We start from the raw sequence: 22,996 nt of genomic DNA, 5'->3' as shown, positions 1-22,996 counted from the left end.
GCTGTACTTTAACGTGCGCGTTTGTGTGTTTCGCACAAAGGGGAAGATAAATTGTGATGAAGGACGAGGAAGTGGACGGAGCCTTCTCAACGCTGCATCAATTTCAGCTTTGTCTCTTATATAACATTTAATCTGTGTATAATTACTGTGAACAACTAATACCATCGGGGCAAATTGCAGACTCTCTACCAAGTGTATTATGTCATTTGCTGACACCTGCTGTTATATTATGTTTTCTGGATTTCCATTTGTTAAAAACATCCTACACAATTTTAACCGACTATATCACATTGGCAATAAAGTCTTTAAAATCTACCGTTAAATCACACACACACACACACACACTGTAGGACAAAAGTAATGTGAATGGCACAGCAAGGTCTGCTAAAAGGTGAACTAAATAATGTGTATCTCACAAAATGACATTTTGAGTTGGGGAAGTTTCCCCTATGGCTAAAATGTCAACAGTGTCTCGCACAAATTCTTGTTCACCAGCCACTTGGCCTGGTGTTGTGAGCTCTTGATGAAAGCCATGCTGCATATAAAGCACTTCTTTTCATTCTCACTCTCAATTACTTTCTCCCTGTTCTTTTAATAAGAAGAGTAGGGAATAATTCAGCCAAATATACCCTCTTTTCTCTTGATTTGATCATTTTAAAGTACCACAGAAAAAGACTGGGAATCTCTCAGTTTACGTGGCTCTTGTGGCAGAATTCATTAAAAGAACATACCAGAAGCAGCACCACCTTTATTTTCAATGTTGTTTCTTTTCTGAAGTTTTACCTTTATGTATTTATATTTTGTGCCCTGGTCCCATTTCCCATTTTTGTTCCACTGTGCATGATTTCATTTGATATCACAGTATTTAAGGCGCTGCCACTCAGAACTATATTATTCTAAAATGTTTTTGTGACCTTCCATCCATCGTTTTTGTGCATCGGCGCACGATTCCCATCCTGCATAATTCCAGTTTGAGAACATCTCTGTTGTCACTACTCAGTTTGAGCAGATGTTCATCATCCAGCCATCCATCCATCCATCCTCTACCGTTTTATCCTCCACACGGGGGTCACGGGGTGATGCCCAGTGTCAATCCCAGCTGACATGGGACACACAGAGACAAAAAACCATCCACTTTCACACTCAGACCTACAGTAAATATACTCATACTTCCCTGTCTCTACACATTCAAACTAACTTTTTAATGTGTTAGGTGCTAAGACATGTGCCGCATTGGCCTAAAAGCACAGCGTGTGCCACTGTGTGTGTGTGTGTGTGTGTTACCGCAGGAGGGACGAGGTACAACACAAGCGATAACGCAACCCCGCGAAGGTAATGAGTTGTTCATTGGGCTTCAAACCCCACACAGCATGCCACTTTCACAGTGTGAATTCCCCTCTTTTTGTTTTTCTCCCCCCCTCCCCCTCCTCCTCCTCCTCCTCCTCCCCCTCCCCTCATGGTGACATTTTTTGGTGCTGCGTGATGCCATGAATGACAACTATGGGCTCTTTGGAGTGTATGTCAGCAGAGCGGTCTGGTAGAAGGAGATAAGAGGAGGCTGCACACACACACACACACACACACACACACACACACACACACACACACACACACAGACACACACGCATGTATGCCCACACACATGCATATTGTCCATGCTTTGAAAAAAAGGGGCAGAAAAACCTTGAGTTCTCTGGTATCATTCTTTAGATGTTTTGTAGTTTTTTATGTACACGTGCACACACTGCAGCAGACCTTGAGGACATTTAATTTTTTTATTTTTTATATTTATTTATTTTTGCTCCCGTTGTGGTTAGCAGTTATAAGTGATGTTAAAAATTGGGTCCCGTACAACTTTGCCTGCATATTGCCGGACTGAGAAAGGAATGAACTGAAGAGAGATTGAGCTGCGTGAAAGGTTTCACGTGTCGCTCTTGATTAGTAGATGCAATGTCACCCTGCAGTGGCTCAGAGGAGAGCAGGAGATGGTGTGACATAACAATAAGCTATCCATTTTATGATAGAGCCACAGGTTAACGGGTCACTTAAAACGCATACATGTGTGTGAGAGCTTTGCTTCACATTACTGCTTCGTATTTACCGAAAAAATTTTGTTTTTGTTTGTTTAACAGACATTTCATTTGGTGTGACTGATCAATACTTATATAATAATAATAACTATAATAACCAATCTGAGCCATACTTCTGCACCTTTGTTGGGCCTTGACTAATTCTGAGGAACACAGGACAGAAAGTGTTGTGCGTGTGTTCCCCCCCAAAAAATACTAGCAATTTGACAACCTGTGGATCAAGCACAGTCATTTGCGATCATGTTTTTTACCATCGATCTTGCCTATGACCTCAAAATGAATGTGTATTTTACTGAAGAGCAAAATGTTACTTAAGCCCTCTTATGACCATCATGACAATCAGCCGCCTGGATTTATTTTGATTTTATGGCTGTAGAAAATGTTTCTGCCCCCTTTTTCGGAGATAACTTTCACTTTCGATATCTGGCAGTTATTCAACCGTTTAGGAATTACGGTGCTGAGAAACTGGTGCTTGCTTGTCTGTGATTGGACGGTCGTTCCACGTAAGTCCTGAGGGGCAGTATATGGGCGCAAAGCTCTATTTCTCTGCTCTCCGGTATCCATCCATCCATCCATCCGTCTTTAACCGCTTTCATCCTCCACATGAGGGTCACGTGGGGTGCTGTACCAATCTCAGCTGACATAGGGCGAAAGGCGCGCTCACACCCTGGACAGATCGCCAGTCCATAGTCTTTGAATTTTCTAGATATCAAGCGGTCTAGAAGTTACGGTAACAGAAGGTGCTTTTGTGTAACACAACTATACACACAGTGCAACGGTGCAGTAAATGGATGTTTGGTTCATTTGAGAGAATCTGCATAAAGCAAAAAAGATAGATTCCGCTACTGTTTCTAACCCCAAATCTTTATTTCCCTGACCAGAATTGAGTCATCGCTGAGGTTACTGAGCCGTGTGGAAACATTGTCCCTCCATAACGTGCATTTATTCCACTCAGATTTTTGTTTTTCAGCAAACTTTTTAGCACAGGCTCGTTGTGTCAGTCAGAGCCATATTAATGTCGAACTAACTCCGAAGTGGAGACACAAGCGTTCACGTGTGTGTGCAGCGAAACGTCAACATCTGCGCTTAATTATTTCCCAAGTTATCACAGCTTTAATGAAACAAACGAGTCGGTGTCGCTCGCACAAATCATTGCACAAATAAATGAGTCACCATTTTGGGTGTTAATGAGCAGCTGAGGTCCGTGTTTAAAAATATAATGTTGATCCTCTCCATGGAAGTCGATGGTAGTTTTAGATTTCTATATTTTTTCCCATCTCTCGTCACATGAAGTTCAAAACTTGTGCCCCGAACCCATCACTCGTTTCTCAAATGATATTAAACTCTCAAATGAGTTTGAAACGCTGACTCATTGGGTCTTTTTTTTGTTTTTTGTTAAACATTTCTATTAAAAACAATAAAATAGGGTAATTTTCCTGTGCTGAAACCCTTTTATTTTCTGACATTTATTAAGACGGCTAACAGCTATCTGGGCCGACGGAGCCCTTCAGGTGTCTAAAGCACACACACACACACACACACACACACACACACACACACAACAAAGCAATTATGAATAATTTAATCCAGATTTTTATTTTTTATTTTCCCGGGGATGAAAAAAGCTTCTTCATCAGCGTGTGTAAATAAGGGTCAAAATTGCACTTTTGAAGGTAACACTGATTGAAAATGCCTCCACTTATTCCATGGCCTGTTTTGTATTTGTTATGTCAACACTGAGACAAACAGTCAAAGGTGTACATTTGTATTATTGTACGACGCATCATTATCTCCTTTTACTGTTTCCTGTTATAATTGCAGTCCACTGCTTTTCCACCGTTAGTATTGTGCTGTCTGTTTTATCACTCCCCACCTTAATTATTTTATTGGCTTTACTCAACAATTAATTTTTAGATAAAGATTTGCTGTCATGGTTTTTATTGCACCATTTTTCTGTGCCAAATGTGCCATACCTAAGGCCCCTTAAAACAAAACCTAGTGCTTTGTGAAATATTAAAGGTGATTAAAGTTAATGTTATCTTAAAGAACTTATATTAAAACGGTATTTTCTCTCAAATGTCTAACTCCTATTTAGTCTTAGAGACATTTCCGTGGATACATGTTGATTTTGGCTGCAGTGCGGAATAAATACTGAATACATCATTGCAGTAGTAATATCCCCATACAAATATTACTGTTATAAGTAGTGAAGTGAGTGAAGTGCTCATATGTTATTTATGTACGTTATCACAGCTCATCTCAGCACTCACAATCATCATTAAGGACTTTATAAACAGCTGGCAGTTTAACAGTATACGCTAATTATTGCTTCAACAGTAGTTTGTAGGCAAGGTATAATTGACATGTTTATGATAATGCTCGTTACAACTAAGATTATTGGAGTTGAACACTGAAATAAAAATAAAAACTACAGTTTAAAAAAAAAAGATAACGAACTGAAACTGAATTGTGTGTTTACAAAACTAACTAAAACTAACTAAAATTACAGGGAAAAATGTGCTTTGTAAATTGATTTTCTATTTGTTTTTGTTAACAATGTGCGACGTAACATTTGTTATGTAGTTAGTAGATGTGTCTGATGAGGGTCATTTATTAGTATGTGATGTGCATGTGTGTCTTTAGTCTGTTGGCTATTTGATTTTTTTTTACCTGCTACACTAACTTTAGCATCCAACCTCAGTATTATGCACATTTTGCACTTCAGGCTAATTTCTTGTGATTAGTATGACCTTATTGCGTCTCCATATTACAAAAACAACTAAAACTAACACTAAGAACTAATAAAAATTAAATTTTCTCGGTCAGTTGAGACATTTCAACTGACCGACTGATCTTCCTTGTCCTGCACTGACCAACTCATGAACCCGCAGTTAACTTCTCCCCTCACACTATCCATATTTCCCTTTTAAGTGAAAATGTACCCTCCCCCAGGGTTTGGAGTCTTAACGTGGCGGAGTACCCTCATGCAGTCCACTTAACCACGGGGGCAGTTAATTTGTAGCCTTAGAACACTCGCACGACTGTGGCCCCATTAAACCACAGATGCCCATTAATATGTATAACCGTGCACAGTAAGTCAGGGCGATGCACTCACTCACATACTGTATGCACTTATATTCTGCTGCACCAGCGTAGGGCCAAGCCCCCAGCTTGGCACCCTGCCTCGAGGATGGCAGTGGCAGATGGCGCCCGTTCAGAAGTGCCGAATACCCAGATCTTTTTTTTGTTGGAACTCCAGGATGCTGCGTTGATCACTGAAATGAAGTGGAGATGACTCTGATCACTCTTCCGCCTCCTCCCCTAGCACCCTCGATTATCACTAAATGCAAAGGGGGCTGACAGATACTGTAGGTGCATGAAGGGTAAGGTGAACACAGGCCAACCTGGAAGGTGATTGAAAAAGAATGGTGGCAGTTTCTTGGCAAACTTTAGATGGCAATATCTCCACTGTTCTATTCCTATACTAAATAAATTGGCAGTGTTGAAATGTAACAGATACTTTAATATTCACATAACTGTACTTTACTTTCTTATTTGTATTACTAGCAACTGTCTCAGATCTACCAAATAAAATCAGAAGAAGAAGAGTTGGTAATGGTCTGTGTTTATATAGAGCTTTTCTAGTCTTGATGAACCATTCACACACTGCAACATGGGGTTAAGTGTCTTGCTCAAGGACACAAAGACTGGCAGAGCCAGGAATTGAACTCACAACCTTTCCGTTGTAAGACAACACACTTTTTTTTAATACTCTTACTTCTAAAACTTAAGTGTGATTTATATCAGAACATGACTTTTGATACTTGTAAATGTAATTCACTTTAAGACTTTTACTTAAGTAAAAAAAAGTGGCCTTATACAAGACATAGTAAACTGTTAATACATGTGACCACACATTATAACATGAATGTATTCATTGTGTCCCAATTGATAGACACATGACAATTTCTTTAAAACAAATGGAACAGAAATACCTTTAAACCACATCAAGCTACATTTATTAAAGATTTCTCATTAAAATAGCATTTTAAAACCCTTTAATGTTGAATTCTTATTATTAAATCTTACCCTAGTCCATCACAGAAAGATTTTATTCCAGCTTTTACCAATTAAAAAAAAAAATCAAGCTTAGTTGAAGCAAGTTGTAGAATTCCCCTGTTAGGCCATTAATGGGTTAACTAAAACAACACACATTCAAAAATATTCAATTGTCACTTATACAGGCAGACAGAAAAAAAACACCTTTTGATTGATTTTGGTATTTCTGAGACCTCTCTAATTATATACTTTTGTTACTAACACTGATGAAATACTCAGAAACAGTTATTGATTTTGCTGCCTGACTTTTTCCCGCTAAGCAAATCCATTTCACTACAGCTGGTATCTGTCTTTATCGCAGATTCAGGTGCCTTCTTTAGCCAAGCAATTATTTTTAATTACAAAAGCCTTTATGGAAATTGATTCATTTGAATCACTGAAATATGGGCTTACTACGCGAAAGACAGTGGCTCCATTTTGTGTTGTTTGGAAATTAATAGTGTGGATCCAATTTATGCTTTTTAATTAAACACAGTTGATTGTTATTTATAGTGTACTGTATATCTATGCTTGTAATCACAACCTGCGTATGAGACATTTAACCCACTTTCACAAACTGCAGTCGTACAGTGAATGAGGAAATCTACGGAATAGTATTACAACAATTCAAGGATTCTGACTTTAATCTCAGAATTCTGACTAATCTTAGAATTCTGACTTTTTTTCCCCTCAAAATTCTCAGATTAAAGTCAGAATTTTGAGATTACAAATCAGTATTCTCTGAGACTTTAATCGCAGAATCCTGACTTTCTTTAATCTCAGAATTCAGATTTTTTTCTCAAAATTCTGAGATCAAATTTAGAATTCTGATTTAAATCTCAAAATTCATGCTGTTTTATTTATTTTTTTTGTTACATGTGGCACTTATACTCTTATACTTATAGATATCAAAGCTGAATCTTAGCTGTATGTTTTTAGTTGCGTAATCTTGTCTTGTTTGGATTTGTTTCTGACATGAAATGTGATATAATCTTTAAATGTGATGATCACACAGTATGCATAATCCTAATTTTGAAGCAGTTACTTTGAAGTATAATGTTATCATGAAATAAAATATTGATTATTCTGTCTTGGACCAGCAGACGTAGAGGGAGAGTTTTCTTTTTGGTAATATAGGTAATGTTGGGTATTTTTATTGAAACAACCATTTTAGTTCATCTGTGTTTGTTTGTGTATACTTAAGAGATAAGATAATCCAGACAAGTAATGTCAGCCTCATCCCTGCTGTAAAATACATAGTAGGAGTCTTCCGATTGTCGTGACACAGCAGTGTACATGTGCTGGCTATTTAATACATGCTACAGTCATTTTATCACTCTTGTGGATCACCAGAATACGTCTTTATAAAGTGGCACATAATAATAAAATAAAAGTTCTAATGAGTAAGTGAGAGCAGTTGAGGCACACGGGGGATTTAGGTTCTTTGTATCTTGAGCTGGTGCATTAGCATTCATAGAGTATCATGGATTAGAGTACAATAATCCTGAGGAAGGTTCTATTTTTTTTCCTCTTTTCCTGAGTTTCATGATATGTTCTTTTCTAACCAGTCACTGGATTGGATGTTTTCACAGAGCACTGCACAGACCCTGTATATCAAAACACAGATGCTGCAACGCTGACAAATCTGTTTCCGCCGTTCTTCCATCTATTTGAGGCACTTAATGCACAGTGACTCACAGTTCATGCTAAGTGATAATGGTACAAATGATATGTATATAACCAGGAGAGCATGGGCTTTGATTTATAGGAGAAGGTCAAAAATTGTGTTTCAAAGCCGGGCTAATTATCCAGTACAAGCTTAACAAGTGCGGTGAGCAATGCAATTGAAGCAGCCTCCTCTTTAAGTATTTCATCTGCCCTCTTTAACTTGTAAACTGGTGACCAAGTAATGACCCCCTGCTACTTCACACAGTGCGGTACAAAAGAGCCTTATTTAGGGGTCTCTCTCACTCATTCTCACTCCCTCTCTCGTGAGCGTTCTCGGCTACTAATCCAGTTCCCTGGGGATGAGCTGATCCAGCTGTGACTGGTATTCAGCTGTAGCCACACTGCTGCCACGGAAGGGATAAGGGCATCGAGTGCCAAATAGCTTGTGACTCAGACAGCTCCAAGCTCGACTGATCTACCTCCAGACACCTCTGTGGATGTGGAGGTAGTGAGTGAGTGAGTGAGTGAGTGGCGGTGCAGGTGCAGGGAGAGGGTGGGATCACAGATTAGGGAGGTTTCGGGGAGTGAAAAAAAACAAAAAAAACCAAAACATGGCTTCCTGTGGAGCAGCCGGCAGGGGTCTCTGCACACCTCGACGCTTTTGCTAAGAGAATAAATGCAAATAATGCAAGAAATAGCCAAGAGAACAGATTGAGTGGTTTTCTTAAAGAGCTGTCATGGGGCTAGAAAGCAGCATGGTGGATCTACGGATGAAGTTGTGACAGATGGGATCAGCGGAGCCTCCTATAACAGCCCAGTCTGATTTAGCAATCCCTACACTGTGTGGTCGTCAGGATGTGAATGGAGTGGCGGTGTTGGTTGTCATGGTCATTTTTTTTTTTATTATTACAGTATTTGTCACACACGCATGAATAAAGTCTCAAGGGCATGAGCGAAAACGTCACCTTTGTGTGCGTGCACAGATCAGGTGCGGCTGTGAGATAGCGTGGACTCCTCGCACCCGAGGCTTTGTGGCCGTCTCCAGAGATCTCCTCGGGGTAACAGGCTGCTCCATTTTTCCCCCGCTCTTGTTATTTTTGATGGCCCAGCCGCCGGAGAAATTGATACGATGAAGGTGATTTTGCATACGTCGATTCACCGACGTGCGTTTAATACACTCTGAATAGATAAATATACGCTCAGTTCCCCTGGGTTTCATTTTTTAATAGCCTAGTTGTAGATGATAGCAGTGCGGTAAATGTAAATAAATGGCTCGCTTTGTGTTTACTTCACTTGTCTGCACTCACATTATGTGTGCTGGCAAAATGTGTACAGTCGAACAATACTGACACAGCTTCCTGGAGTTAATGGGATACAGAATGTCTGACGATATGAACAAGTATTTAGTCCCAGAACGCAATTTTCGCTGCAGATTTAATTCATCGTGCCATACCTGCAGTCCCCGCTGAGTTTACCTTGGTGGGAAACTCCCCCATGACTTTACAGATTAAGCATGATGTGTTTGAGTGGATAATGTAATAAGATGCACAATAACAAAGCTTAATTGCCTGCTTCCTGAAAGAGACACTTCGGATGACGCATATAGGTGAGTCTCAAGCTGTGGAGGCCAAATAACAACGGGGGCAATGAACATAATGTATAGAAATAATGGTATCGATAGATTGGATTGATGGAGGGCAAACACAGAGCATAGGAATGTGGAGGTGTGAGGATATGTGAGTGCACCAGTATGGCTGTCAAACGCGGGCACGGCAGACACCGGAGCCAGTTGCCATGCCAACAAGTGTCAGGCTGCAGCATATCTCGCATTTGTCCACATGCGGTCTTGTAAAGTGATGAGGGACTTTCAAGGGAAACAAAACTCAGGATGTTGAAGGGAGACACCTATTCCCCGAGCACCGTCATGTTGGTTTGAATACAGTAGCTCATACATTTCAGGGAAATTCACCTGACACTTCAAGGTGGAACACAACACATTGTTCAAGAGAAATGGGCAAAAGTCAACGACAGACCTGAAGTGTATGTGCTGGCTGGTAGGACGGTGGCATTTTCCATGTCATCCTTTATATTTAAAACAATTAAAAGAAATCATAGTTTTCATGATTGATGGTCCTTCAGAAAAACGCATAGCAAAGCATTTTGTGTGTGTGTGTGTGTGTGTGTGTGTGTGTGTCTTTATAGCTTTCCTTGGTAGCTGTCATTCGTGAAACCCAATTTCAAACAAAGCTGGGTTATTTCACAGCACACCGGCACCAGACGTCTCCTATACTGTGTTTAACATTGTTGAAATATTTGTTTACAAGGTTCAGTGCCGTTTAATTTTCTTGTGATCAGCTCTCTCTCGCTCTCTCTCTCTCTCTCTCTCTCTCCTCCTTTCTCTTCTCTTTCTTTACCGGCGTCTGCCTCCTCAAACTCAGGAGTCGTTTTGTTTGAATATGCAGAGGACTGCTCTCTCTCGCCGGTATTTGTTCATTTGCCTAATTGGAGTTTGGCGAGATCAGAAGCGAGCAGCGGAGCTTTTTGCTCAGTTACCTTTGCTCAAAAGTCTACTTTGGTTTAATTGTTACCTTAATGTAGCTGCACTATTGCTATTGCAACTTCTCAGGAAACTGCGATCACTTCTTTCGACGCTTGTCTCCACTTCCTGTTTGACATTTTAAATTTTCCATGTAGCGAAGCCACAAATTGAATTACCACAGTGAAATTGTAGTCACACTTGAGTATTGTTGTGCAGTGGGATCTGTTTAAGCCAGTTCTGGGAAAAATAATGTTTTTCATGAGAACTCATTTCTGAGCAACCTCTTCAGAACTATTTAATCCATCATTTTGCAACAAAGAAGCACAATTATGCTGTTTTGAGAAAGTGTGATACTCCAGTTGGGACTTTCCAGAGTCGGTTAAATCGTTTCATTGTTCTCCACAAAGAGAATTCCAGCCTCAGAAAATAGACACGTAAATAATTAATACATTTGCAACACAATTTCCATTAATTTAGCCATAATTACCCAACTCACTCAAATGAATGAACTTCTAGAAGCACTGCGGATTCCTTAGTCTTAATGGTGTTTACCCGACCCAATGAGCTAAATGAAATTAGTGCCTCATCTCAGTTGGAAGACATTAATTTTCCATTATGGGATGTTTTTGTTGTTACCTGCTGAGACCCACCCCCTGACACAAAACAGGAAGTCACCCTCTGCAAACTTCACGGGGAACCACATTTCAAGTAAAGTCATTGAGATTTTCTTTTTTCTCTCTTGTTTTGTTTTTTTTGTTCTTTCACTGAACAGGAAACCACAGTTCACTGCCGTGCTGTTAATGGAGAGTAAAAGGAATATGTGTTCCTAAACACCGGCTGAAGGCAGGAAATTGTCAAAGTGAAACATTAAACAAGCAAAAAAACGCTCAAGGCAAGGTGCTATTTTGCACTAATGTCCCTTTAGATTACTTTGTCTCTGACTTGAGCTTCCATGGCTCGGAGGACTGCGAGGTTCTGTTGTTGTTTTACTCACGGACGTGGCTTATAACTGTACTTGTGCAATGGCTGTGACTGTGATGGCAAAGCAGAAGTCTTTTTTTCCCCCTGTTTTCGTTGGTCTCGTGGTTAGCACTCTTGCTAAGTTTGAATGTTCTCGGGTTCTCCGGTTTCCTCCCCAAAAATCCGAAAACATGCAGTTTTTTAACCCCGCGACCCTCATGTGGAGGATAAAGCAGTAGAAGATGGATGTCGCTGTTGTATAGCTTTGAAGTAGCTGTGGGAAATGCTGTGTGAGTGTGCGCGCGGCCGGAGGTGCACTGGAGGTTTTCTACATAACAAAGAGTTGTGGTCGCAATGTGGTAATCATACACTTGAAGGCTGACTTCCGTCCGCCCATCAATGCTGAAAGGTCTCTCAATCACATCTGGTGCAATCACGGCTTCTGGCATTCTGGGAAAGATAAAAAAAAAAAAAACAACTTGAAGGATTGCACACATTTAGTTGCCCACTCTCCTCCTTTTTTAGCTTTCCTAATGAGTAGAGTCCAGAAGTGGCAATCAGAGGCATTCATTCTGTGAGACTGGCTGTGGAAAGAGGGTGGATGAACCGGGGTGCATCTGTGGCACTGGCAGAGGACAAGGAGAGGCAAGGACAGATGGATACTTTGGGGGGGCGGGACACCAGATCGCTGTAGGAACCCCCTAAATGAAAAGGAAGCAGTGTGAAGAAGGACGTAGCCTTCCAGAAGTAGGGTTTAGCCACCGGGGGTGACTCTACTGGACCTCCATTTAAAGAGAGGTCTATTGTAAAATGAGCATACTCTTCTTACATGATTTACAACGTCAGTAAACACTTTCCCGAGGGGTTAACTATAGTGCAATCAATAGTTTTCAGGTCTTTAATCGAACATAATGTCCATTTAGTGAACGACGTTCCCTTTTTAGAGGCAAAACAGACAGTAAACCATGGCACATATGAGTGGACACCAGTGCCAAGGACAGCTTGTGTCGTCCAGTCAAGGCAGGGCTCATGAAAGTATAGAGAGAAGACCGTGACACTTTCATTTTTTGGAGACGTACCAGACGGCATGAGCATGCTACATTTGCTGTTCGACATCAGACTCGCAGCTGCTTTGAAGTGAATGCAGTGGGACTGTTGCAAAAAACACCGCGGCTCCTCTCAGCGTCTTTAGTCTGTCTTGGGTAAATTAGCGCCAGTGAAGAAATTATCAGCGCGTTAGCTTCATTGGCTAAAGCATTAAATGAGTTCAAGTTCCTGCCGTCGACATACGGAGGCCCCCGATTTATTTATGAACTGTTTAATGAAGACGAAGCAGCCGATCTCCGAGACACACTGATTTATTTTCCCAGACACTTCCCATGACATATTAAATGTGTTTTTCCTGACCAAAAATGTGTGAGCACAGTAATTCACTTGGCATTATGTCGTTAATTAGGAGTTGTGGGGCATCGGATCATCTTGACGTGAGTGATTTTGTGCTGTGAGACTTAACTATAACGTCCCCGCGTACGGAATAGACAGCTATCAAGCCAGGAGTGTTTGCTGTATGTGCCACGCTGCATACATTTAAAAAAATGTGAAATCTTCACGTTTTTTTAATTTTGCATTATTATGTTAGGACAGTGCCTTCATTAATTCCGGAACGCCAAAGTCGGAGCCAAACTAGGTGCAAACAGGAGTGTTTGACAACATCGCAGTACAGAGTATTCTGTTTGCAAATGTTGGCACATGCTGCCTTAATTATAGTGCCGGCCCTGTAATTGTGACTTTGAATAGTAAATCACGTCATTTGACAGGCCTCCAAACAACTTAGTGTATCGCTGCTGACAGATGATGGCTGTTGCCGCTGTGTAAAGCGGAAAGTGACCATAAAGATTTAATGCTTCACTCACTCAGCTTAAGTGCCTCGCCTGGGGTCAACAGTTCCCTGTGGTATTTCCAAGGAAATCAAATACACACACACACACACTCAGAAAGAGAAGAGAATTGTAAATTGGTGTTAAAATAAAAAAAAACAACACTTTTTTATTCAGATACCTTGAAAACCTGTGACATTTGGCCAGAAATAAATGCACCAAGTAAAGATGTAAACCTGTACCCAAGAGTATATTTTAAGAAGCAAACTTAAAATGACATTATATAATATAATTCTACATATTAGCATATTGTCTGCTCATTTCCATTGGTCATTGTCCTCATTAGCATACAGAGAGGCAGTGGATGTAGGAAAATGTATGTATTGGGTTCACATAAAGAAATCCGTCCATTATGTTCATGACGTAACATCCACACCAATAAAAAAGAGGCGTGTAGGGTGGTGACATTTTGGGACGCATGTAAAGCGGAGGAAAATGGGAGTATAAATGGGCCTTGCTCCAGTAACCCACTGAATTTTGTTTGTTGTGTTTCGTTTTGTGGCTTTCATTTGGCGTGAGGCGCGGCGCGTCGTGGGCCGCGGGTCAGGACGTCGCCGCAGTTTCATTCTCCTTCTGTGAGTCAGTTGTTTGAATTCACACGTGATCATGGGTTCACGTTTGCTTGACTGCCTGCATGGTGGTTATTGCCTGCTTAGAGCCAAGCTTTTGAGCCTTTTCTTCTTATAAAATATCACGCAGTAAACCCACATATAATCTTACACATTAAGTTATAATCCTATGCGTGATACATTCATCTTTGCTTTTCTACGACGTATAATTTGTGCTAAACGGAAGACACCACTGTGGCCAAGTTTACTGACAGAAGCTTTACCTTTTGAACATTATAGGGCCAATTTAGGGTCAATGCAGACAGGGTTCATCTTAGGATGTCCTTATATGGAAAAGTATTGGGGCCACATGTAAATAAATGAATAAACAAAACAGCATGAATTCTGAGATTAAAATCAGAAAAAAAGTCAGAATTCTGAGATTAAGGTGAAAAAAAAGTCAGAATTCTGAGATTAAGGTGAAAAAAAAGTCAGAATTCTGAGAAAGAGGTCAGATTTTTCTCACAGAATTAAGACTTTTTTTCTGACTTTTGAGAGAAAAGTCTGAATTCTGACTTCAATCTCAGAATAATGCTGTTTTTTTGTTTCACACTTCCGTACCTTTAACGGTCTTCCTCTCTGAAAAGCTTAGTAAGACACGCTAATGTTCAGCAGAGCAGCAGGCAGACATTTTTTTTAAGAATATACAGCATGTAAAACATATTACCTCGCAGGCCGAATATGTTCCCTGTAAGTTTTTTATCCTTTATTAAAATCTCAGTGAGCTGCAATCTTTGCACTGTCAGTAAGCCACGGTGGACTCATTGGGTCCATTTTTACGAGTTATTAAAGTGAATCGAACACATTTCTTCTTTATGAAACGTGGGGAAGTTCTGTGTTAATAATACAAAGCGCTGAAAGACGTGGAAACCTTTGACATCAATCTATAGCGCTGTGCATTGAGTGGAGACGTTTTCTTGGCCCCTGCACCCTTCTCTCTATCTTTCTCTCAATAGAAATCCACTGTGAATTATTAAAGCCCCAGTTTTTATATTGCATAAGCCGTGCGGAGACATTATGCATTATACTGTAGATCCGGCTACTGACATGGAAATTATTCACATTCACTCAGAACCGTTTGTCTCGTCCTTTAAGCAGATGTTTTTACAAATTGCCCTGGTTTGTTTCAGGGCCATCAAGGGCCATGCCACCACTTTGAGGCGATGGGAGACCTGCCGCGATGATTTCTCTATTAAACTTTATCCGTGCCAAAGTCCAGTAAAAGCCGGTGATTTGCGATTACGTCAAACATTTTGGATAGGATGCGGTTTTATATCGCGTGCCAAGGGTGCATCAAGCAATGAGCTGCACATAAAACCATTTATTGTTCCTATTTTATACTTCATGGCTTTTATACACTAAGATAGTTCTTGCTTGCTTCCACATAAAGTCATCAAAGGTTAGTGTTATGGAAAAAAAAAAAGTACGTCGTGTGACTCCTGTTGTGCGTGAATCATCGAGCGAAGAAGAGGCCTTTTTGTGTCTGTGAGGCACGGAAATGTGCGGCGGCCATATGCTCGTGAGAGTCCTTGGAGGGCGATGCTATTTAACATGCCGTCCCAGCGCCATAAGGGATTTGAAAAGCAACCACATCCCTGCGAGTTTGTCTCTGTGTCCGTCTGATGAACGAGGGGACGGAGGAAGAGAGAGAGAGAGAGAGAGAGAGAGAGAGAGAGAGAGAGAGAGGAAAGGAAATGTGGGAGGGGGAGAACGGGATAATGATGATGAGACCCATTTTTCTCTGTCCCCTCTGGTTGTGCGTTGGTTGCTGCCGCGGCTGTCCTGAGACCGAGGACATCTGTTTGTGTTTGCACGGTGGCGAGGACCCGTTGTAATCCGCGGGTATCGGAGCGAAAGTGACGTCAGGTTCATTTCGTACAAGGTCATTCAGAAAACATCTGCACGATACAATAATAGGATGTCACAAAACTAATTACATCTACAAATCAATCTTCATTTTATAGTGCGGTTGTGTGTAGTGTGTAAATGTTTTGTGTAACAGTATAATTGCTTTAAAATAAAACAGTTTGGTTTCCGTGGCCTTAAAGTAAGCCTACTTTAGACATATACTTTGCTGTATGGAGACCGTCGTCTTCCACTTGAGTGTAAGGGAGGGGTGAGTATAAACGAGTATCAGTATTGTTGCAGTTTCACCCCTACATTTTACAAAATTATTATTATTAACACTTATGGACGCAAAACAGCACAAACAAAAATGAACCACAAAATCAAAATACACGAATTGTAAATAAAATATCAATTTAATCATTCAAAAATATTGTATTTTATTTGTTTGAAAATACACTTTTTGTTTGCAACGATCGGAATTTTGTTTGCACTCCCTCACCGTGTTTGTTTTGTTTGTGATTCTGACCATGGGCGGGCCTTAGGAAGCTGCCTGCTGATTGGCTACTGAGTTTTGGAGCGACAGCTCAATGGCCAAGGAACTTGTAAATGTATGTATCTAAAGTTTGTCAAATTATTAAACGTTGGATACTTACAATTATTTTGTTGGATGTCGACGGGGAAAACTTGGGGAACGAGTTCCAGACGGACAGCGACTCCAAGCCCCGTGACTACTTCCTGTCCATTGAGCCAATCGGCAGGCAGCTTCCTAAGGCCCGCCCATTCTCAGTTTTTTTCCTCGTGTGTTCATGAACTCATAGACGCAACCGCTAACATTGCTTGGACTGCAGTAACTTATATTTTCAGCCACAAAGGATCATTTGAATGAAATGAGTAGTTTGTCAAACAATAGTTGCTTGTGCTCAGCAGACCTGAGAGAAGAAGAGCTTAAAAATGTAGCAGCAGAGGAAGCAGAGAGCAGGAGGCAGCGGGCAGCTGGTCCGATGGGGGGGTTTCATGGAAGCAGAGAGAAATAACAAAGTGGGGGACAGGAAAGGAAAGAAGGGAAACAGAGGGAACAGGATTGGGGAAAATGAGACTTGAGGATGTCTTCTCCTAATGACAGAATCATGACCATGCACCATCTGTCAGTCAATCATAGCCAGCCAATCAGAGCTGCTCTCCACTCAGCGCTGGTTCCGTTAGGTACTTCCATCTGTACTTGCCGCAGAATTAAGGATGAAATCAAATGCACACGTACCAAGGAGATGGGGAGACCTAAAGTTTTGTCACGATCTCGGGATGTACGCGGCGGTGATTTGATCAGCGTCCCAGTGTTGTTGTCGAATGGTAGTTAAGAAAATTGTATCTCTCCCTCGTGTCTTCTATTAGGATGCTCCGCGGTGATCAGTGCTTCACATTTCCAGTCACGCCACCCTTTTTTTCCCCCCCCTTTCTCAAAAACCATTTATTAGTGAAAGCTGTCGCATCCTGATCCAGAGTGGACATGTTAGGAATTTAGCAGCATCTGCCTCTGCCATCAAAACATAATGTGTGTGTGACTGGCTGTGAGTGTCGTGTGTGTGTGTGTGTGTGTGTTATTGCTTCTCCAGAAATGCTGTGTGAAAAGAAAAGTATTGTATCTTGAAAAGATCAAATCACACATTTCTAATTTTCCATTTCACCGTCTGATACAATACTTGGAATTGATTTCTCCTCTTGATTGATTTTGTTGGCTTTTCTTTGCCACCTGCGCACCTGAATCTCTGACTCTCTGGTTACCGCTGGCGGTGGAGATGACATTTGACAACTTGCTGCCACTGCTCTGTATTGTCTCCTCCTTTTGTTCCATGTATATCTTCATACTTTGTCTGTTTTGCCTGTTTTTTTTTTTTCTTCTTCTTAAATTGTGTGAATCTCTTTTGCCTGCCTGAGCTGTATGTGGATGGGGGGGGGGGGTATTTGAATGATTTGGTATGCAGTGACAGCACCGCTCTGTTTCATCGCAGGAGCTCTCGCCTTATCTCCTTAATGGATTATGAGTAAGGGAACAAAAACAGAGGGAGGCAGAGTGAGAATGATTGGACTCCCTGCAAAGGGCTGGCAGGAAACTGACTGCAGCCAGATAAATAAAACACTCCGCCTGTACATTTCCTCTGCCCCCAAATCACAGATGTTATTAAGAGCGGGGACAATAAGACGATCTTGTAGTGTCGAGTGATTTGAGCTTCTGTACTTCCCGCGTTGTAATTTACCTGCCTGCTCGCCACGGCACACATGTGTTGAGTGCATCGACAGTGGAAGACGAAGAGCTACGTTAGCCAGTGTCTAAATGTCAGTGCACAGGCCTTCAGTGGAGACAACCCCTGATCCAAAAACTCGGTTTATTCCATTGCTGAATATTCATAAATTGTAACCACCAGTTACTGAGATTAAAGAGTTCCTGAAACAGCTTTTCTACAGGAAAATAGGTCTATTTTTTCCTCTTTGTAAGACTCTTGGTCCTGCTGGTGAATGGTACAGTCAAGTCAACAGCGCTGCAACACAGCACTTTCCCGACGTTTAAGGGTTATTTAGGCCGGGCTGGTTGCCGGTAGCGCCAAGAGTGTTGGTGTTTGACACGGTATTGATCACGGAAAGACGGCTTGGTTTGAAAAGATTTGACCTTTCGGGACTTCTCACTTCTAACGGATATGGTGTTGATACTCTGTGTTGCCCCGGGGGTTGAATTCAGTTTGCTGCTTTGACCATGTGTTTTATTTGAGGAGAAAGCCTGCTTCAGACCCGTATTTTTTTTTATTTTATTTTTCCATTTTTAGATTTTCCTCCACCAGACATGCTACTGGATGTTTGTAGGACATGGACACTGTCAGCTCAGTTGTTTAAACCAATATTATGTCGTAATCTCTCCTGCCAGACATTTTTAGTCTTCTGTACAGTAGCCAAAACATATGGTGGCTAAATGCACTGTGCTAATTGTTGAGAGATGTTTTTGTGCATTGTGATATTGTGTAATTGGAGATTTCATGGTAACACATCATCATTAACAATGTTTATTTTTTTGGAGACATATTGGAGACAGCCTTTTCTAAATATTTTCCTATTTTGAGTTGCTGTTGATCTAGTTCTGGTTATATTTCCAACTGTGTCCCAAAACTGTGACGCGCGTGTTTGTCGTGAGGCTGCGGATGCTTTTTGTGTGGGTTATGAGAGTGTGTGGAGAAAGTCTTTTGCTTGGTTTTGTGGCCTAAGTTTTGAGGTTAATTGATGTTATTCCATCGCCGCTCATCCGCAACAGCAAGGTGCTTATTGTGGACATGGTGTTGCTTTTGCATCTATTGATCCGCAGGTTTAACAATGTGTGCACAATAGCCTGCACTAAGCTAAATAACAATTGTAGGTGGCTATTGTGACGCTACACCCTTGCATCTGAGTGGGGATAATCTTTGGCATTTTACCCTGTAGCGTTGTTGTTGTTTTTTTTGTTTTTCTTCCAGGTTTATCTCTGACCCTCTCTCTGCATGAAACCTTGCAGAGCTGAGATTCTTTTTTTCTTTTTTTTATGATGTGAGTTCAGGAGATGAGGAATCTAGTTCAAGCCTTTCCTGCCAAACAGTTCTCTGTGTGTTCCATAAGTACTCCAGAGGAAAAAAAGCATTTGTGAGAGCAATAGCCTTCGGGGGTTGCGCCAAATGAAAATGCTTTTTTTTCTAAATCCCCCCACACCTCACTCAAGAAGTGTTTGCTTGTTTTCTGTTACTATTCGCTCTCTATCTCTCTGTATATACTCCTCTCTCTTTCTCGTTTTACCTTTGATTTGAACTCTGACATCCAAGTCTGCCCCAGGATGTCTGTCACAAACTGCAGTCCAACGTTGTGACAATGCTTTTTTTCTTCCCGTGCCGTTTTTGACCTTCTTTTCTTCCTCTTTCTGTTCTTTTTTTCTGTTTTTTCCCTTTCAAGGTCTGGCGCACCTGACGTTAAACGACCAAGGTATGGGTTCATTCCTTTTTTATTTTGGTTCTGTTTTTTTTTTATAGAGGAATTGACTCAACCTCTTCGCCCCCCAGCCCCTTGATACAACCGCTTTCCCCTCACTATTCTCTGCTTTTTACCTCCCCTTGGTGCCATACTCTTCCATTTCCTCCGAAAATTCTCCCTCGCCTTTTTGACCCTTTGCAAAATCCTCCCCTGTCGCTGCCGCCTTCTTCCTCTCCTTCCACGATCATGAATTTCGCTGTACCTCCTCCTTCTCATCCCCTTTCCTGCCTCCATGTCTTTGTGCATTTCTGTCACCTTCGCCACTGTATGTGTCCCACCCCCTTGTCCTGTCCTATGGCTCACGTCCTGGACCTTCACCTTTGACCCCGACGACCTGACCCCGGGGCTGAAGGTAACACTTTTCTGCTATCCCTTCTGCTTGGGTTTAAAGAAGAAACTGTTAATTCTATTGGAAATGTGTTTGTTGGTCAGAAGCAAAAGAAGAAGAAGCAAAATGTGTCCACACTCCCATTCACTAACACTTCAAGGTGAAAGTGTTGCAGAATGTGCAGAGTTTCTCTTCACCACTCTGCTGACATTCCCATTGTTTGGCATTCAGATTTTTTTTTTTTTTGAAAAAGGCGTAAAGAACAAGTTCTGATTTCATCTTAACATCTGTGCTAGATTCTCCTGCTTTGAGAAAACGTGTCTGCAGTTGTTGCTGTGAACACTGCATGTTGTTTTTTTTGATGACACTGTACGCAACCACAACACAAATGCATCTTGCAACACTGCTGTTTGAATCTAACCACACTTCTTTCTAGCTGACAGACGTTGACTCTTTGACCGTTTGACTTATATCTCTGTTAAGTCAATACTCCGGTTTGACTATTTTGTTTATCATGAAGTTATGTTCTCCGCATGATCTGACCTTTCTCTGCCTCTGGCCTCCCAAAGAGGACTGTCTATAGGGAAAAAAAAAAGTGTGAAAGCACAAGTAAGAAAATAAGTAAACAAGTGCAATAGCCTGTCAGTGTTCTGACCTTTAAGATCTTCCTTTCTAATATCAGCAAATGTTTTCTTACTAAGACCTTTTAACTCTGTTTCCCTGATTACTCTTGAGTTGATTTCCCATGATTTTATGATTTCACACAAAATGTTGTCGAGTAGTGTGCACACATGCACACCCAGTTTGTGGTTCTTATGGTGTTCCATTAGATCTAATGGAGTTTATTGTGCCCCTAGAGGCGATGTGCGACTGGTTTACATACAAAGTAAGTGCACAGACGAGGTTTCCGCGGCTGTCACTCAAGTCGAAATATTTTTTAAACTTTGGCAAATAATTGCGCCGACGCGATGGCCAAGGTTGAAAAGAATTGGTTGCAATTCTCCGGATGATGTTGTGTACTTGCCAGCGGCCAGACTCCGCTCATAATGGAGGGTGAAAGGTAGATTTTTTTGTGTGTGGACACTCGGAGGTCTACGACACAAGTTTCTATATGCACTCTATCTCTTGTGGAAACGTCTGCTGAGAAGAAACTGCCGCCTTGTGTCGTCTCACAACACCATCCGTAGCCGGACGCAACTTGGCGAATTCCACCGTTAACTCTGTATGGAGCCCGTCATGCAAAAGTATCACTGGAAGCGGTTCTCGTCTATACTGAACATTTGATTGATAAAACATACCCAGCTAACAATTTTTGGTTCCCAGAACAATCTGGGAACGTTACCTTTTGGTTGTGGGAATGAAGGTTCCGCCCTAGGTTCTCGGAAAGTTTTCCTAACGTTCCCCCAAGATTAGTTTTTGGTTGCACATTTGGTTCTCAGAACATTACTTTGTCACAACCTTCTTACAATATTTAGGGAGCATTCTCGAAAGGTTACCAGAACGTTCCCCTAACGTTACGTTCATACAACCTTTATAGAACGTTCTTTTGGTTCCCAGAATGTTCCCCCCATGGTAATTTGTCACAACCTTCATACATTAACATGACAGCATTCATTATATATCACTAATATTAGACATACTAGCCGTTATAGATAAGTGTATACAAACCTAGATTTTTTCTTTTCCCTTTGCCAGATGCAAAGCAATAGCTTTAGATATACACTGTGCTTTTAAGTGTAAAGAAAATATGAGTTTAGATTTTAATCACAATGTAACAGTGGAATATCTTTGATATTTTGGTCGACCAACCATACAAATAGTGCCTCTTCCCATTTGTCCAGTACTCACAAAGCTAGATGTTTACCTGTTCATTGTGTTTATGCAGCTCAGCATAATAAAGGCATAATATCGTTCTATATCCCCGACAGATATTCACTGCTACCAGCCATAATCCCTCTATATCTATGCAGCCTATACTCTGCTTCTCTGCTGTAACATCTCCCACAGCCCACTGCCATCTGTCTACAGTCCATCCCGGAGTGGGCACATGATAAGATAATAAAACATAACAGAAGAATGGGATAACGGACACGGCTTCATCTTCACAATGCCTATAGATCTTAACATTGGGGTTATTTTTCAAATACTTTCGTGTAATAACAATCTCTCCAAATAGGCATTCACTAGATGTCTAACCTATAGTTTTGATTGGATGTGAAATAAAAATGAGTCACGCACAGGTTTCCATGTTTTCTTTAGTTTCCCCTTCCGTCATCATGTAATGCAAGATAAACAAAACAAAGTACAAGGTGATTTACCTGGGGGCTGGATGCTGTATTATCAGGGTTCAAAGTAAAGCTGCTGATAATGCTTGTTACATCAAACAATGCCTAGCCAGCCATTTATATTGATCACCCTGTAGCCAGAATTAATACAGTGTTTGTGCCCAGTGGACAGCCAAAAAAACATCTTGAAAGAGGAAAATCAATAAACCTATTTGGTAAAGGCGAGGACGTGTGACATGTTAGCGAATTAGATGATTTTCACTGGAGGATTTAGGCACTTCTCAGCTTTCCAAGCATCACCTTTCTGTAATTGTCTCTCTCTCTCTGTCTGTGTGTGTGTGTGTGTGTGTCTCTGTCTTTCTCGCTCTAGCTCTCCCTGCCTGAAATGCACATGCATGTACCTGTGCTTGTTGGAGTAGCCGTGTTTTTAAGGGGGCGGGGGAGGATTTGGTAAATGTTAATGGTCAGACACTTGGTGACTCAGCCATCACATAACCAGGCCAAGGAAATCAATGTTAGGTCTCTTAAACCCAAGGCTGTCCTTCACAGCTGGAGGAAGGACAAACTCCAGGCTTCAGTCACTGCTGATCTCTATCT

At 41.2% G+C, this 22,996-nt stretch overlaps 1 protein-coding gene across 13 annotated transcripts in view; it reads left to right on the top strand.

Annotated features, from left to right (window-relative positions):
- Positions 1 to 22,996, top strand: part of nrxn2b (neurexin 2b) — a 504,397-nt gene that overhangs the window by 64,741 nt on the left and 416,660 nt on the right. For 11 of the 13 annotated variants that reach the window (XM_058626088.1, XM_058626081.1, XM_058626083.1 and 8 more), the window contains exon 3: positions 19,709 to 19,738. The exons of the other annotated variants lie outside the window; for them this stretch is intronic. In XM_058626088.1, the coding sequence (XP_058482071.1) occupies positions 19,709 to 19,738 (30 nt within the window). The remainder of the gene's footprint in view (positions 1 to 19,708; positions 19,739 to 22,996) is intronic. 13 annotated transcript variants of the gene reach the window in all.

This window comes from Solea solea, chromosome 3 (assembly GCF_958295425.1).
Source record: "Solea solea chromosome 3, fSolSol10.1, whole genome shotgun sequence".
NCBI lineage: Eukaryota > Metazoa > Chordata > Actinopteri > Pleuronectiformes > Soleidae > Solea > Solea solea.
The sequence above is the reverse complement of the archived record's forward strand: the minus strand, read 5'-3'. Positions and strand labels throughout refer to the sequence as shown.